This window comes from Epinephelus moara, chromosome 24 (genome assembly GCF_006386435.1).
Source record: "Epinephelus moara isolate mb chromosome 24, YSFRI_EMoa_1.0, whole genome shotgun sequence".
NCBI lineage: Eukaryota > Metazoa > Chordata > Actinopteri > Perciformes > Serranidae > Epinephelus > Epinephelus moara.
In genome coordinates, this window is record NC_065529.1 from 15401618 (window position 1) to 15417086 (window position 15469).

The 15469-nt window shown below is 40.8% G+C and overlaps 1 protein-coding gene across 2 annotated transcripts; it reads left to right on the top strand.

The window, feature by feature from the left end:
• The first annotated feature begins 232 nt into the window (after positions 1-232).
• Positions 233-11346, top strand: LOC126386291 (phosphatidylinositol 5-phosphate 4-kinase type-2 gamma-like). Of its 2 annotated transcripts, none has more exons than XM_050038533.1 (10): positions 233-496; positions 584-681; positions 2250-2346; positions 2917-3066; positions 5031-5177; positions 5486-5524; positions 8568-8681; positions 8766-9021; positions 10275-10378; positions 10497-11346. In XM_050038533.1, exons 1-10 carry the CDS (start codon positions 347-349, stop codon positions 10575-10577), a joined length of 1236 nt encoding a protein of 411 aa, XP_049894490.1. In that variant the 5' UTR covers positions 233-346; the 3' UTR covers positions 10578-11346. The 2 variants fall into 2 exon arrangements, with proteins under 2 accessions (XP_049894490.1, XP_049894491.1); XM_050038534.1 differs by having other exon boundaries at positions 399-500.
• Positions 11347-15469: the final 4123 nt, after the last annotated feature.

The following is a 15469-nucleotide window of genomic DNA, read 5'->3' on the forward strand; positions in this document are numbered from 1 at the left end:
ACATTTGATGATTGTTAACAGAAGTTAGCTACATGAAAAATACACCCAAATTATTCAAGAGGTTTTTGAGTGATGACCTAAGAGTGTTACACTTGCCCCCGGTCTCCCCTTCAACCTGCAATGCCGGTGTTGTCCCGAGGTCGCCGGTGTTTGATTGCATTGTTGTTGCACTGAATCGACCTCAGTCTCTGAACCAGGAGGTGTTAAGCCGGTTCACAGCACGTTGTAGCTGCACAGACTCCTACTGTATGAGGCGGACTGCGCGCTGCTTTACATAGACAGGACGCTACAGATGACAAGTCAAACCCTGCTCAGGCTCACACACTGAGATACGCGTAGAGGTGCGATGTCGTCTCCCGGTGCCACCTCCAACCCTCTCAACACTCTGGCGCCCAAACGGAAAACCAAGAAGAAACACTTCGTGCAGCAGAAAGTGAAGGTTTTCCGAGCCAGTGACCCCGTGCTGAGCGTGCTGATGTGGGGAGTCAATCACTCGGTAGGTGCGTGGGCTGCTCACTGACACTATAAGTTTTTAACTGTGTGTCAATATGTTTATTAACTCTTCCACTGATCTCACGCGCAGATTAATGACCTGAGTCAGGTGCCTGTACCTGTCATGCTGCTCCCAGACAACTTCAAAGCCAGCACCAAGATCAAAGTCAGCAACCACCTCTTCAACAAGTACTGTGCTCCACTCAGCTCTGTCCGTCTCATTGTAGGAACCTTCATCCTGCTTCCTGTGATTTGCACAGATTTTGAGGCTCCTGTGATTTATTTGCCTGCCTGTGCTTATCAGGAATTGCAGCCCCTCTTAGAGAACAGTGATGCTTTTATACATTAACAATACCTTCAATAGTACCAAACCATTACCACTAACAATAACTAGCCCAAAAAGATGAAAGACATAATAATTTAGCTTGTCTTGAGGATGGTGTGCTGAATGTAACTTTGTCAAGGTGATGTAAAAGAATGAAACTGTACATCAGGGTTGGATAGGCAGTTGTTTCAGTGGTTGTGTAACACCGCAATATTCAGAAGTTTAGTCCAAACAAAACAGAAAAAAAGCTATATTGATGAAATCATCAGAAAGGTTGCAGGGCTCGCAGAGGATGAGCGTCAGTCAGACAAAGTCTTAGACAAAAGCTGCTTCAGAATACCTGTTTATAAAAGCTGTGCTGTACACTCAGTCTGCCCTGAAGTTCAGTTTCTATACAGATGGAGTCTAGAAAACTTGAGTGGCTTTGAATAATCCTTTAATCCATCCAGGAATCCGGGTCGTGTAAAGACTTATAAACAGAGGTGGGAAGAACAATAAAATATGTTTTCAAGTTGAAAAAGTGCTGTTACCTTGGAGAGATTTACTCAAGTGTTTTTCATATTGCCTATTGTGGAAAAATAAGGGTGCTGAAGAGAACTCAGTCAGATAGTTTAAACTTAACTGTGATGAAATTGTTAATTTGGACAATTAATAAACCAGCAGACTTGACACCAGGGGTGGATTTTAAAACAATCGGCCTCTGGACACATGTATATGCAAATGGCCCCACCACCTCTCCGACATAGCAACAAGACACACAGACCTGGTGGTGCTTTTGCCTCTTTTTGTTGTTGTTATGCATCTCTGTGTTGTCATTATCCACGTTTTTGAGGTTTTGTGCCTTTTTTTCCCGTCCTTTTGTGTGTCTTTACATCTCTTTGTGGTATTTTTGTGTCTCTTTTCAAGGGTCTCTTCCCCGTCAGTAATTTGAGTGACATTGTGCAGGCCAGGTGGTCCATGACACTTTGAGCCCCTGGGCCTGTGTCCAAAAGGCCAGTTTAGTAATCCATCCATGTTTGACATCAGCATGCCATTAAATACATATGGAATTCTTTTTTACTGGCATTAAAGCATGCACACATTTATGGTATTAATTAATAAACACTATTTGTAATTGGTTACTGTCTCTGCTTGGAAGAGTAGAGATAGAAACAGCTGCACAAAACAGCAGGCATTTAAACCATGTGAAATCCTTTTGGTCACATGATTTGACCATGTTTTGTTTTTGTGCGCTGATTTAAAATATATGTGCTGTAAGAAAAAGATAAAGGGAGATCATTTGTTTAGTATTTATTAATAAAGCATTGGTAGCTCCTGTATAGCTCCCAGTCAAGTACAGTTGCTGATCAGATGCTGTGTGAGGAATGTTGCAGCACAGTATATCAAGCTATATTGTTCTTATTTTATGTGTTCAAATATCTTTGTTTCTCAGAGAGAATCTTCCAGGACAGTTCAAATTCAAAGACTACTGTCCACAGGTGTTCAGAAACCTGCGAGAGCGCTTTGGAATCGAGGACCAGGATTACCAGGTATGATTACTAACATTTGATTGTGCCAAAATGAAACATGAACAAGGTAACAAGGTGGAAAACAGAGAGACACATTTGAACAAACACAAAGCACCTTAGGTTCTCCAGTGTTTTTTTTTTCTTTTCTGAAAAACCAGACACTGTTCTGCGTGTGTCGGGCTGCTCCCTTTCAAATTTGCATTTCTTTGTGTGATATTTGCATGTGGCAGGTGGCAGACAGAGTCATCATCTGCTCCGCTCAGTACACATTTGCTTAGCACACAATTACTAGGTGAGGCGTACTGTATGTGCGCTTTAAACTATGTGCTGATGAAAGCTTAAGTTCTGCATATGGACAAGACTGATGCAGCAAATGTCTTGAAACATTGTGTGTTTTTGTGTTCTGGCATGATGAAACAAATATGCCTTACATGTCAGAATGTCCCATCTGTTTGCAACATTAATTGTGTTTCAGTGTTTGGATGAGAACAGTTTAAAACAGTACAAAACATTTCACTTGGCTGATGTGTTGTGCTGCTGATGTCACACGGTGCCACTGCTCAGAGATGCCATCCTCCCTCTCACCAACAGGTGTCTCTGGCCCGCAGTCCTCCGCTAAAAGACGAGGAGGGGCAGCGCGTGGGTCTGCTGCTGACGTCATACGACCGCACTTTGGTAGTAAAAGAAATCTCCAGTGAGGAGGTGGAGGAAATGCACAACATCCTTTCTGAGTATCACCAGGTAGGACAGACACAGGGTGGAAAGCTTAGTCATGGGGAGGAGGTTTAAATGTCCTTTCACAGTAAACAAAACATTATCTTAATCAATCTATTTCCTAGTTTGTGATTATCTGCGGTCATTAAAATCTGATCATACATTTCATTAGTCACAAATTTTTCTACGCATTCTGTTCTTCGTCTTTTGTAGAAAATTTCAATGTGCTCTTTCTATGATAACCCTGGTTGCTATGGCAAAGGTTTTACAACATCAGAGCTAAAGGATGAGTGTTTGAATTTCAAGCAGTTTTTCTTCTACAAGAAGTGAAACATGACCAGAGCTGTTTTGTCATTTGAATTACAGTTTATAAAGATATCTAATATAAAGCAAAGACACGCTGTCACGACTGTTTCTGTTTCCACACACATTTATAAAGAGCAGACTGATGGGAAAGAAGACGGCAAGATGTACTCTAAAGGCACTTAACTAAACAAAATAATATCTGACGCTACACGTTGGCAAAATAAACACAATATTTTTTGTTGATGTACTGGGGTGTAATGAAGTATGTTTGTCCAAACAGACCTTTTTCACAGCAGATATTTTGTCTTGTCACAGCAGAAAAAGCACATTTGTTATCACTTATCCGTTCTATTCAAGTGTCCCAGTAAGCCTTAACGGTGTAACAGTGAGCCAGCATGCACAATGCCAGGACCTGGAAACTGAATCAGCTAAATCAGAATCAACCATCATTAATTTTATTATTTACTGTTATGTTCCGACTGTGATATGTTGATAGAAAAGGTTTCTTTCTTAGATCTATGCAGCGTTTCATTTTATTCTGAGCTTTCGGTCTATCCAACCTTAATCCGATCGTACACGGCTCAGCAATGGCAGACAGGTAGAAGTAACCAGTCCCTTTCTGATCATTGGCAGTTGCTAGAGGGCTGCAACTAACTATTATTTTTGTCAATTGATCTGTCGTTTATTTTTTTAAATTAATGGATTCCTGCATTGGTCTGTGAAATGTCAGAAAATGGTGACACATGTGGATCATTGTTTCCCACAGCCCAACATGACGTCCTCAAATGTCTTGTTTTGTCCACAAACAAAAGATATTTAGTTCACTCTCACAGAGGAGCAAATAAACTAATGAATATTCACATTTAAGAAGCCTGAATCAGAGAATTTTGACTTTATTGTTCTTCTCTTAAATTACTCAAACCAACTAATTGATTATCAGATAAGTTTGCTTGGCTCCAACACTTTAACAGCTAATAACTGACTGATTAAACAATTAATCATTGCAGCTATTGTATTCAACACACCTGTGCAGAACCCTGGTGGTAGACGTTCTACCTCTTGGGAACTGAATTGGAATACTCTGAGGTACAAGACTATACTTGTTATAAAACACAAAAGGGGCTGGGACACAGTGAGTAGGCCTCTGGCAACTACGGTTTAGCCCTCTGCTAACTTGAAGTTTCTAGACTCTGAAATGTTATTGGACAGAACGGACCAAATCCTGAGAACAAAGGTTGGTTGTGATTCTCAAAAAATGCATCCTTTGATTTACAGATCTCTCCTTCCCAATGTGAGCCTATGAGGAAAAGTCTGTTTGGGCCCAATGACATCCCATGACAGACCTGGAAGTTGTAGTTACACGATTTAGCCATTACGTCAAATTGGTATCAAAGTCCAGCACTGCTCCTGGGGGCCTGTTACCCCCATGCTAGTAGTCTTCTTCTCCTGTGCCTTTTCTGGCATATTGTTGCGTTTCTCTGCAACTTTCTTACTGCCACCTGTAGCTCATTAGAATGGTGTGAAATTATTGGCAGGACTGTGTATCACCTCACTCGCGTGCTTGCACAAGAACAACCAAAACAGGCATACTACGTCCAAACATTCCCTTATTGTGCTACATTTTGGGCTGATGCATCCTTTATTTTCCCATCATTCATTGGGTATTCAATGTTTGTCTCTTCTAGCACATCGTCACCTGCCACGGCAGTACGCTGCTCCCTCAGTTCCTGGCCATGTACAGAGTCACTGTGGAAAACGAGGACACCTACCTGTTAGTTATGAGGAACATGTTCAGCCACAGACTGCACGTACACAGGAAGTATGACCTCAAGGTAAATCCAGCAGGAGGCGTGCAGCTAGATGAGGATTCAGAGAGAGTCATCAGAACAGACATCTTATTATTAATGGGACGCTGGCAGCCTGGCCTGTTGAAGCATCTGAGTTTTTAGTTTTGCCTTGGCTTATTTTCCCAACCTGACTGTTGAATATATGGCCATTCATGTATGACGTATCAAGAAACTGCCTCTCAGGGGCTTGTAACTGATAGAAAATTAGCCAGGAATGTGAAGGTAAAGTAATGTGTGAATATGGTTTCTGTAGTATTGTGGCCTCTTAGTAACTGTTTTTTTTTTTCCCTCAGGGATCCCTAGTGTCTCGTGAAGCAAGTTTTAAAGAGAAGGTGAGATCAAATTAAGGTAAAGGTTATATGGAAAGCTCTAGCTGAACTGTACTTTCTGCAACTGTGAAGATTATTGGCAGTTTGCCGAAGGGATGTAGTCAGATTCGTTTTCAGTAACAAGCAAGCATGAATTCTGTCTTGGAGAGTTTAGGGAGGCTTTCACATCAGAGACTTGGATCAGAGTACACAGAGTACACACACAAAGTATAGATTGTTTGATTAGAGTGAACACTTCGTACCGTACCTGGGCATAGTTCATCAAAAAGGTGGTCTCAGTATGGTTCATGTGTACTCGGGTAAGGTTCACATCAGGTGTGAAAACCAACACATGGAAGTTGACTGCTTTTTAACGCAAGAAGCTATCAGCAAGTAGAGTTGCAAAGACATTACTCAATGCCACCACTCCTCTCTCCTCTGAAATCTGCATATATGCTCACAGCACCTGCCGATCTCATCTTCTGACCTGAACAACTGTGGGTGATAACATAGGAAGACATTCAAGAAGGTCGTTCTTGTCATTGTCTCCGAAATATAAATCATAGCAGGCAGAAGGTTGACTCCATTGTAGAGGTTCGGGATCTTGGGATTGGCGATCTTTTCTATACTATTGTAACAACAGAAACAAATTTCACGTAGATGATGACACAAGTGTATTCCTGTACAGAATAATATTACTAATGTGAAAGCTGAGTAGCAGGTGAGTTGGGGGTTACGAATCAATATAACAACACTATAAGTCCATAGCACACCAAGCAAAGTCAAAGTTGGGTTGTCAGTGAGCATCTGCAGCCCTCGTCGGTGCAGTGTGTCCTGCACAATTGCCCCTCATCGCCTTTTTTTATTTGGCAACAGCGGAACAGAAAACAGAAACAGAATTGAGAAAAGTAAACAAACAGCTAAAGTCAAGAGGGAGTGAGACCAAAACAAACTTGTTGTATAAGGTAGATTCTTTCTTCTTTAGCCATTGAGCTATTCAACAGAAACATTTCATGATGGTTTGCGTTGCTCTGTTCTTTCAACATTGGATTGTGTTGTTAATGTGCTAACTGGCTAACTAACATTAAAGTGACACTTACCTTTCTGGAAATTTTGCGCTTTTCTTTGTTTAGTTTAAAATGCTATTAATAAGCTGATGGCACACTAAAATGTAAGTGAATTCCACCAGAGATAAAAACTCAATTATACCATTCTCATATGCTTTTAAGAAAACTCCGACCAATCATTGCATACGGACCGAATGCAATGATTGGCTGAGCATCCTGTCTGTCTTCTCCACGTAGAGGCCTCCGACTGACGTAACCGCTCGTGTAACTTGTGTGTTTCCACTTACTAGTAACGTTAACGCTACTATCTAACGTTAGCACTGTAACCTTATTCTAAAACTCTTCAGTCATCACTGACTCCGGTTGAGTCTTAAAACTCCGGGGTTGCGTTTGACTGTTTTGGTTGTAACGTTACACTCGTTCTCCTCTTCCGTGTATCTAACGTTACCTTGCCAACGCCTACGTCTATCATAGACGTAATGAGGACGGAATGGAGGAGGCGGGAGTAGGCCTTTGGAGGGAGGTGGGAGTTGTGGATGTTCAAATTTTTTCTAAGTGCTGTGTGAAATGCAAGAAAGGTAAGAGTAGTCTTCTGGTTTCCCTTTTTGGCTAAAAATTCCGCTGATGCTGTCTGCTGATCTGTAGAGATATTTCTTCTCATGCAGGCGCAGAACGTACGTGTTGGTTGGCCGTCGGCTGGTGTTTTTGCGGCATGTTCATGTGCTACTTTTTGGCCGAGATGGGGGTGATGTGAGGTGACACAACAGTCTGCTTTCATAACCGCTAGTTATCTGAAGTTGGTTTGATGTGCCTGGGCTTTAAGAGACAGTTTGCTGATATGGATGCCACAAAAAGAAAAGTCATTTTATACTCACGTCAACGTGCTTTTTTTTTTTGGATTTCACACAGACTCACTGAAAAGATAATGAATTAGATCTTGCAAGAGTAGCTGAGTTACCTTTAATTAACGTGGTCAGATATTTCATAAAACACTGAAAAGAAGGAAAAGAAAAAGTTTGGCACAGCTGCTGTATTACCTGACTTGTTAAAGGAAGAATGTTGCTGTAAACTAAAAGTTAGGTTCAGTATTATTTACACCACGAAAATGATTTTCTGGTCTACACTTTTTAAAGTGGTGCTCCAGTGATGTAGTACTGTGCCTCCATATAAATTTCCCATGTACCTCCCCCTCAGACATTGTCAACTCAACTGTTTTTACAGGCAGACTGGTATTTCTCCTGAAGAGTAAAATGACTTTCTCTTGTAAAATTGGCTGCATGCCCCCTTAAGAGCTCCCTGAACCAGTTCGATGCTAATTTTCTAACCAAAATTAGAAATGTTAAGACCCTCGGAAGTGAAAGAATGATGGCGAGGTCTCAGAGAACTGTAAGTAAATGGAGAAAAGTGTAATTAAATCTATAACTCTTTGTTGCATGCTTAACGAGGACAAGTTAACGAGGTAGAATCGACTGCAGCTGTGCTACCAGCCCGTCTGCAGGTGCGGGTGTACATTCATGCTGTTTGCCCCAGTTTGACATGCTGTATCTCTAACAACAAATAAGAGACATTTACTGTCTGAAATGTGTGACTGAGGGCAGAGTGTGAAATCACATTGCCTGTGTTGTATCTAATTTTAATTGTTTGTGACAAAAGTGATTTTAATATTAGATTTTTTCAAAATGTTTTCCCAGAAAAAAACTTAGCAGTAGACTTTAAATAACACAAGAGCCCCTCTGTTTGCCCTGACCTCGATAAGATGGAAAAATAGAATGGATTGCATTGAATGGATCGAGTTTTAATGACTGCAGGGCTGTGGAGACCTTTGATCTTTCCAACTGTGCTGATTCTGAAAACAATATTTGGGGGTAATGTCGTTTGACTTTTATGCCACTGGAAATAGGACGGCTGATTGTGTTTTAATGAGAAAAATGCTAATGAATATTGTGATCTCTAGGCTAAATGTAAATTCACAGTGGATGACCTTCACTCTGTATTTCCAGGTGAAGGAGCTGCCCACTTACAAGGATGTAGACTTCAGGAATAACATGCAAAAAGTTTACGTGAGCGATGAGGAGAGGGAGAAGATCATGGACAAGCTCAACAGAGATATTGAGGTACGAAAACAGTGTTAAAGAAGAATGCAGGCGTTGTTTTCCCTGACATGATTTGTGCATGTGTATGTGATCCTCTCACTGCAGTTTCTGGTGCGTATGAGGATCATGGATTACAGCCTGCTGCTGGGAATCCATGATGTGGAGCGGGCTGAGAGGGAGGAGGAGGAGGAGGAGATGGAGTCGTCCTATGAAGAGGAAGAGGAAGATGAAAACGGCTTGGCTCCCGCTCCAGGATCCACATCACCTGAGGGTATCGGCGGCTATATGAACTCCTTTAAGCCCATGGGTCCTGGCGAGTTCGACCCTTATGTGGATGTGTATGCTATTCAAAGCGCCGTAGGTGAGTCCTGACAACTGACATGTCTCTGGTGAGCTGAAGTACGTTATAGGCAGTGCCTACAGGCTCTGCAAGTTCAGAGTCCTGGGCAAGCTTCACCTGTCTCAGCCCCCCAAGAACAGAAATATTGTTATTATGTTATTATGTTAATATTATTTATTGTATTTATTACAAATAAGAACAAGAGCTAATGAAAATAAACAACTAAGCTAATAAGTAAACAATAAAAGAATATGGTATATGCAAATTAGCAATGTATTTTTTCTTTTTTTATGCACTGCCCCCCAGATGTCTTCTGACTTTCCATTTTCTCTTCCTCTAATGCTCTCCACGTACACTCCACCACACCCATCGATGCCCTAGCAAGGTCTGACTGTAGCCTTCTTTACACAGAGATCGTGTTATAGGGCCTTTACGAAGTCCCTTCTTTATACCACCTTTGTATTTTTACACAGAACCAAACAACAGTGGCATTATGCCTCTCCTATGTGTGATTTTTAGACAGCATACTGGCATCACAGAATCAAGAAGTGTGACGCACGTATAAAACAACAGCGTCGGCCTCTAGTGTGACATACAATGTATGCGTTGGCAGCGTTTTATAAACAATAACAATGACATTAACATGGTAATAATAATCATTTACTGTCCCTGATGTGTGGCGGCTGATCTTGTCCTCTGCTCAGAGGGTAAGGAGCTCCTGTTCCTTAATGTTTTCCTAATTATCAGCTGCTTTTCTTCTTTGAGTTAGCTGCAAACTGCTATCAGCTACTTTTAAAATCTCCCGCAGTGGATCGCACGCATAACATGTTGTCAAAACAACACGCCTGTGCTGCCTATGATCCCATCCTGCCAGCTGTCCTGTTTATACAGACCTCGTTTTGGCGGTGTTACATCCTCAGATGCCATCTTAAAGGCGAGACAACTCTCTCCCCCATTCCGCCATTGTATCATAACAGCATAGCAGCATGAAATTCCTGTCATGGGGGGGGTGGTGTAAAAGGAGCTCTGATGATCACTTGCTGATAAAGACATTAGGGTGAACTGCATTGCCAAGACAAGAGGTGGTACCACCATCATTTTGGCGCCATCCCTATGGGTGGCACTCTAGCCTATGTTGCCTTTAGGAGGATCCACCACTGGTTGTAGGAACCCTGTGCTGCAATACACTTAAACCTCTTCTCGTGCTGGGATGCCAGCAGATAAGATCATATGTGCATATCTCTCACCAGCTGCTGTGAATCTCTCTCCTGTAGGTGCACCCCAGAGGGAGGTGTATTTTATGGGTCTGATTGACGTGCTGACGCAGTACGACACCAAGAAGAAAGCTGCTCATGCTGCCAAGGCTGTCAAACACGGGGTGAGAGACTCTTTAAAGGGGCTGGTTGGCATATGCTGTCCTCACATCTCTATCCTGTAAGGCTTTCATTTGAGATTCAGTTTCCTCTAATCGACTGTCTCTGTGTGTGTTTGTGCAGGCAGGAGCAGAGATCTCAACAGTTCATCCAGAGCAGTATGCCAAACGTTTCCGGGAGTTCATCACTAAGATCTTTGCATAGTTCAATGATTCAGTGCAGACTACCATCATCCTTTCATACAAGAGGAGCCTCATTATGCAATGCTTATGTAATCTTAACTCAACATTAAGAAGCACTGAAAATTTACTGTTAATTTCTGAATGATCTACATGGTTTTTGAGCATTTTACCCTCCATATGATTCTGTACTGCGAGATGGACTGTGTGTTTATTTTGAACGAAGAACTGGAATTTGCAGATAAGAGGAAAAGTCTTTTTGGCAACTTGTTGTTTTTAATGGGTTTTCTTTTGTTTTCATTTAAAGTTTTGGCAATACTCCACCCCCGAACACAGTGGGAGGTGGAGATGATGAGGAAAACATATTTTCTCTGCACAATAATTGTAGAAAGTCTCACTTGCTGCTGCTCGGGAGCAAGATGTATGTTCTGCTCTTAAATATTAATTTACGACTCCCTTGTCTCCCACCAGTGACAACACTTGACAGCACAAGAATAATTTGAGCAAATCTACAGGGTGTCAATTAGGAACAATGCAATGCTCATCTCCTTGTCAGCACCAACGTGTGATTTAAGCTGTTAAGACTGATCTTATCTTAAACGAAATGTTGCCAAATGCAGATTTAAAATAAATAGCACCAGCATAACAATGTGACTGAGAACAGCTGTTAAAAACTGACAGTGGACACAGATTTAAGAATTAAAATTGAATGATATTTCACAGTCTAGCATGTATTACATGAATATGTAAATTCATTATGTTGTTTATCATTGAATGTATTATCAATTACAATATTATGATTATGTGCTATTAAACTGGATTTTTACAAGCGATAAACAAACATGCCAGACTGGCAATTTCATAACTGTTTCCCTTATCAGTAAAGAAATGCACATTTGTCACTATCTGTACACAAAAAAGTTACGATAATCTGCTGAAGATTTAAGTACAAATAGTTGAATGTTTGTGTTTTGAAAGGCTGAAACTCAAAAGATTTTCTTGCACATCTTGCAACTCTCCAGTAGTGCTGAAGGGCAACACTACCCTCAGCTCAGTGCTCAGTATTTACAGTGCTACATACAGAAGCAATGCAGTGCATCAGTGGAAGCTATACACACACTTGCATCATCTGAAAGGCACCACAGCACAGCACAAACTATTAAACTGTAAGCTGATCAAAGAGCTCTCATGTTAAACGGTGCAGCTTGGATCCAGCCTCATGTTGTAGCACCTATTTTGGCAAAATCATGTACCCACCTGGGTAAAGTATCAAAGGAATCGTGAAGTTCAGATCGGTGTAACTCTAACAAGTGGATGCGAGTTAAAGCAAATTGTGATTCATGGCAGCAGTTCCTCTGAAATGTATTCTCAGTGGTGCAGCATTCATTTTTGTCCTTATTTAGTCCCTCTCCCCTGTCCCAGTCCTCCTGGCACACATTCCTGAATCTCCTTCTGAGATTATCTTGAGGATTTCACTTTTAATAGCTGAGTGGACAAACAGGCAGAGGAGGGACGAGAAGATGAGGACAAAAACACGCTCATGAGAGTAAAACAATATTGTTTAGATTGTATGAAACTGATAAACACTATCAGGGACTGGAGATAAACTGAAGCAGCAGCAGTGCTTTGTTGGTTTGATGATACAGCCTAAACTAAGTTATTTAATAAACATCAGAGTAATGCATTTGTTCATGTATTTTTGAGTTTTGTATTTAAAATACACATCCAAGAGCCAAGGATAGGTCAGATCCAGAGCCTGATGTTAAATACATGAGAGCACAGGAGATGGATGTAATACAGGGACACTCAACTTGTTTTGCCCGGGGGCCACTTTTGCAAAATGACAGGAGGCAGGGGGGCAGCTGCTGCAGTCCCACATAGGTCAGGTGTACGCAAGGCATTTCTAAATATTGAGAACATTCAGGGATTATACCAGACCTCTGTCAGGGCATCCACGAGTCCTCTCCTGGCACTTTTTTTGATATGCAAGCTCTATTTTGATGCTTTTTTAAGCACTCAGGCACTGTACTTATATTAAAAGTAAGAATCAGAATCAGAATCAGAAATACTTTATTGATCCCCGAGGGGAAATTATTTATGTTACAGAAAGAAAATGAATCCCAGTGTGAATCAATTTGTTTTTAGTATGAATAAGGAAATGGTTGTGGGGTCACCCAGCTGACTATCGGGGGCCAGATTTGACCCGTGGCCCATAAGGTGAGTATCACTGATGGCTAGTTTTGCACCTTCCATACACATACAGTCTGATCTGAAAATGCTTGATGGGATTCATTTAAATATTGTGTTTGTTTTAAAATCTTCATCATTATTCATCATTATTATTAGACAACATTTATCAAATTTCAGGCCAGAAATACTGACCATATTCCATATTATAGGTGGCAGTGGGTTCAGTTTGCTACACCTGGCAGTTAGTGGGTGTAAATATTCAATAACAACTAATCCCTACGTATCATCGAGATTCAATCTAGTAATGTGTGAAACTCTTGAGTAGGCTAAGCTGCCAGTGCAACCAGCTCCACGTGTTACTGTTGTGTAGCAGGCTGCAATAAGGCGCCAAATGTGAAAATGTGGTTACAACTTTCTAGCTCATGTATTTTTTATTTATTTTTATTTTATTTAACCTTTATTTAACCAGGCAAGTCATTAAGAACAAATTCTTATTTACAATGGCGGCCTGGCAAAAGGCAAGAGCCTCTTTTTTTAATATTAAGCTAATTTTCCTTACATTTAAGACAGAAGTTCATATAAAACAACAGATGTAGCTGTTTATGTTTATATGTAACAATTCAAAGTTAAATCTAACAGTGAATCTAAATGTTTATAAAATATACAAATAGCCCATACTGCATCTATTGTTTTTCCAGCCTATTTTAGTTAATAACCACAGCCACTTCTGTATAATAAAAGTATACTTTAGCTTGCTGGTGCACCATATGGTTCCTCCACTTTACCCCCTGCCACTAGGAGACTACTTTGCCGGGAGAAGAACAGATGGCAGCTGTGGAGATGGACCTTCAATTAGTGGCTGTGCAACTTGAACTCAGCTAGTGCAAACCCAGCACCAGGGGACCAACCCGATTCCCCGCAGGATCAGCAAACTTTTTGTTGCTGCCGTTACACACATTAGATTAGCCCACTGTGACATCCCAACTCATGGAACAGAGGCTCTGCTCCTGACAGCACATGATGTAAACATCAATTGCATCCTCCTCAGCTGAGCTGTAACGTTAGCTAGCTCAGTGGTGCTAGGTGAGCTAGCAGTAGATGCACTCTTCCTTCTGCACAGTGATACATTGGCCGGTGTGGTTTGGTAGTAAGAAAATAGTTCCTTCACAAAACTGTTCACAACAAGGTCTGTGGATTATTATTATGAGTAACCAGGTCATGATTTCTGGAAAGTCATTACTACTGAGTTTTTCAAATGTATTTCTTCTTCTTCTTTTTTTTCTTTGGCGCTTTGAGCACCATAAGCCAAGTGCCATCTAGTTCTATTATAATTAAGAGAAGGCAGACATTTTCACGGCTGATATCCCCAACACTTGCACTGTGTGCCACTCTCTCTTAACTCAAGCTTCTCTGTGCTGGACCGTTGGCTCCTCTGGGACCTCTCTCCCTCTGTCCTGACTGTCAGTGCCTCATCCTCATTTGGATCTGGAACTCCGTCCTGCTGGAGGTTCAGCCTCTTCTCTGTGTGCTTTGTATTTTTTTCTCTTTGTGTGAATGACATGTTTCAGTGTTGTACAGATTGCAAAGCTAATTGAGACAAATTTGTGATTTCTGATACTGGGTTACAGAAATAAAACTGTCTCAACTTAAATAACGTATGAGCTGTTTAGAGTAAAGAGTAGTATAACATGCAAATGCAAATGTAATATGGTCAACGGATGGGACCTGAACCTTGATAAATGTTGTTTAATAATGATGTAAAACTTGAAGATTTTAAATTACATTTCACAAATATAACACAACATACCTCAAATTACGAATTTGAGTAAATGACTACAACATAAATAATATCACTTACGTTAGTGTAGATATTTTTCCTCTCAGCGTATTACCAACCTAGTAACTCACAAACACAAATTTCTCCACATATGCTGACAAATATAAAACAAAGTACTACTTACATTTACAAATAATATATCTTTTGTATGCCTCGCACCCAAAATAGCAAATGGCACTGATCACCCCCTCAGCCCACACTTCACATTGATGCCATCTGGTCGTAGATACAGGACTTTAAAAATGAGCAGAGCTTGCATGAATGTGTGTGTGTGTGTGTGTAGATGTAACCAAGTATATATTTCATGTATTATGTATATCTGGTTGTTTCTGTGGGGAGTGCTGGCTGTGAAATCAAATCTCCCCATATAGTAAAGACAATTTCTCTAAAACAATGTTAGCTTTTGATGTTACAGTAACTTCCTGTTGAAATCGATAGTTGATTGCTCTTGATTTGACAGCACTATAGCTGATGCAACCCTGTCAGGTAGTATTTTGTATGTTGCAACCCTTTTAATTTAGTAATTTGTGAAATTCCAGCAAACACTTATGTTATGACCAGGCTAAATTGAAGTTGTGAACAGCAAGCGCAACTGAAAATTATTCACAACAAGCTTAATTTCTTATTAGGAACAACTTGGTTGCTGCTGATGAGTTTTTCTCTTTTCTGTGTATATATTTTCTTTCCCTTTGGGATTTTGCATTCTATGAACCAAATGCCACTGACAATATTCTGTTTGGAAACATAGATAGCATTTTAGGCAATCTCCAAACCCATCACCCGTCCTACTCTGCCTCTGATTGGCTTACCCTGACCTTCTCACCCTAAACCGTAACCACTCCCACTCTTCTTACCTAAACCCAACCAATTCAGGCAATGAAGATAGCCAA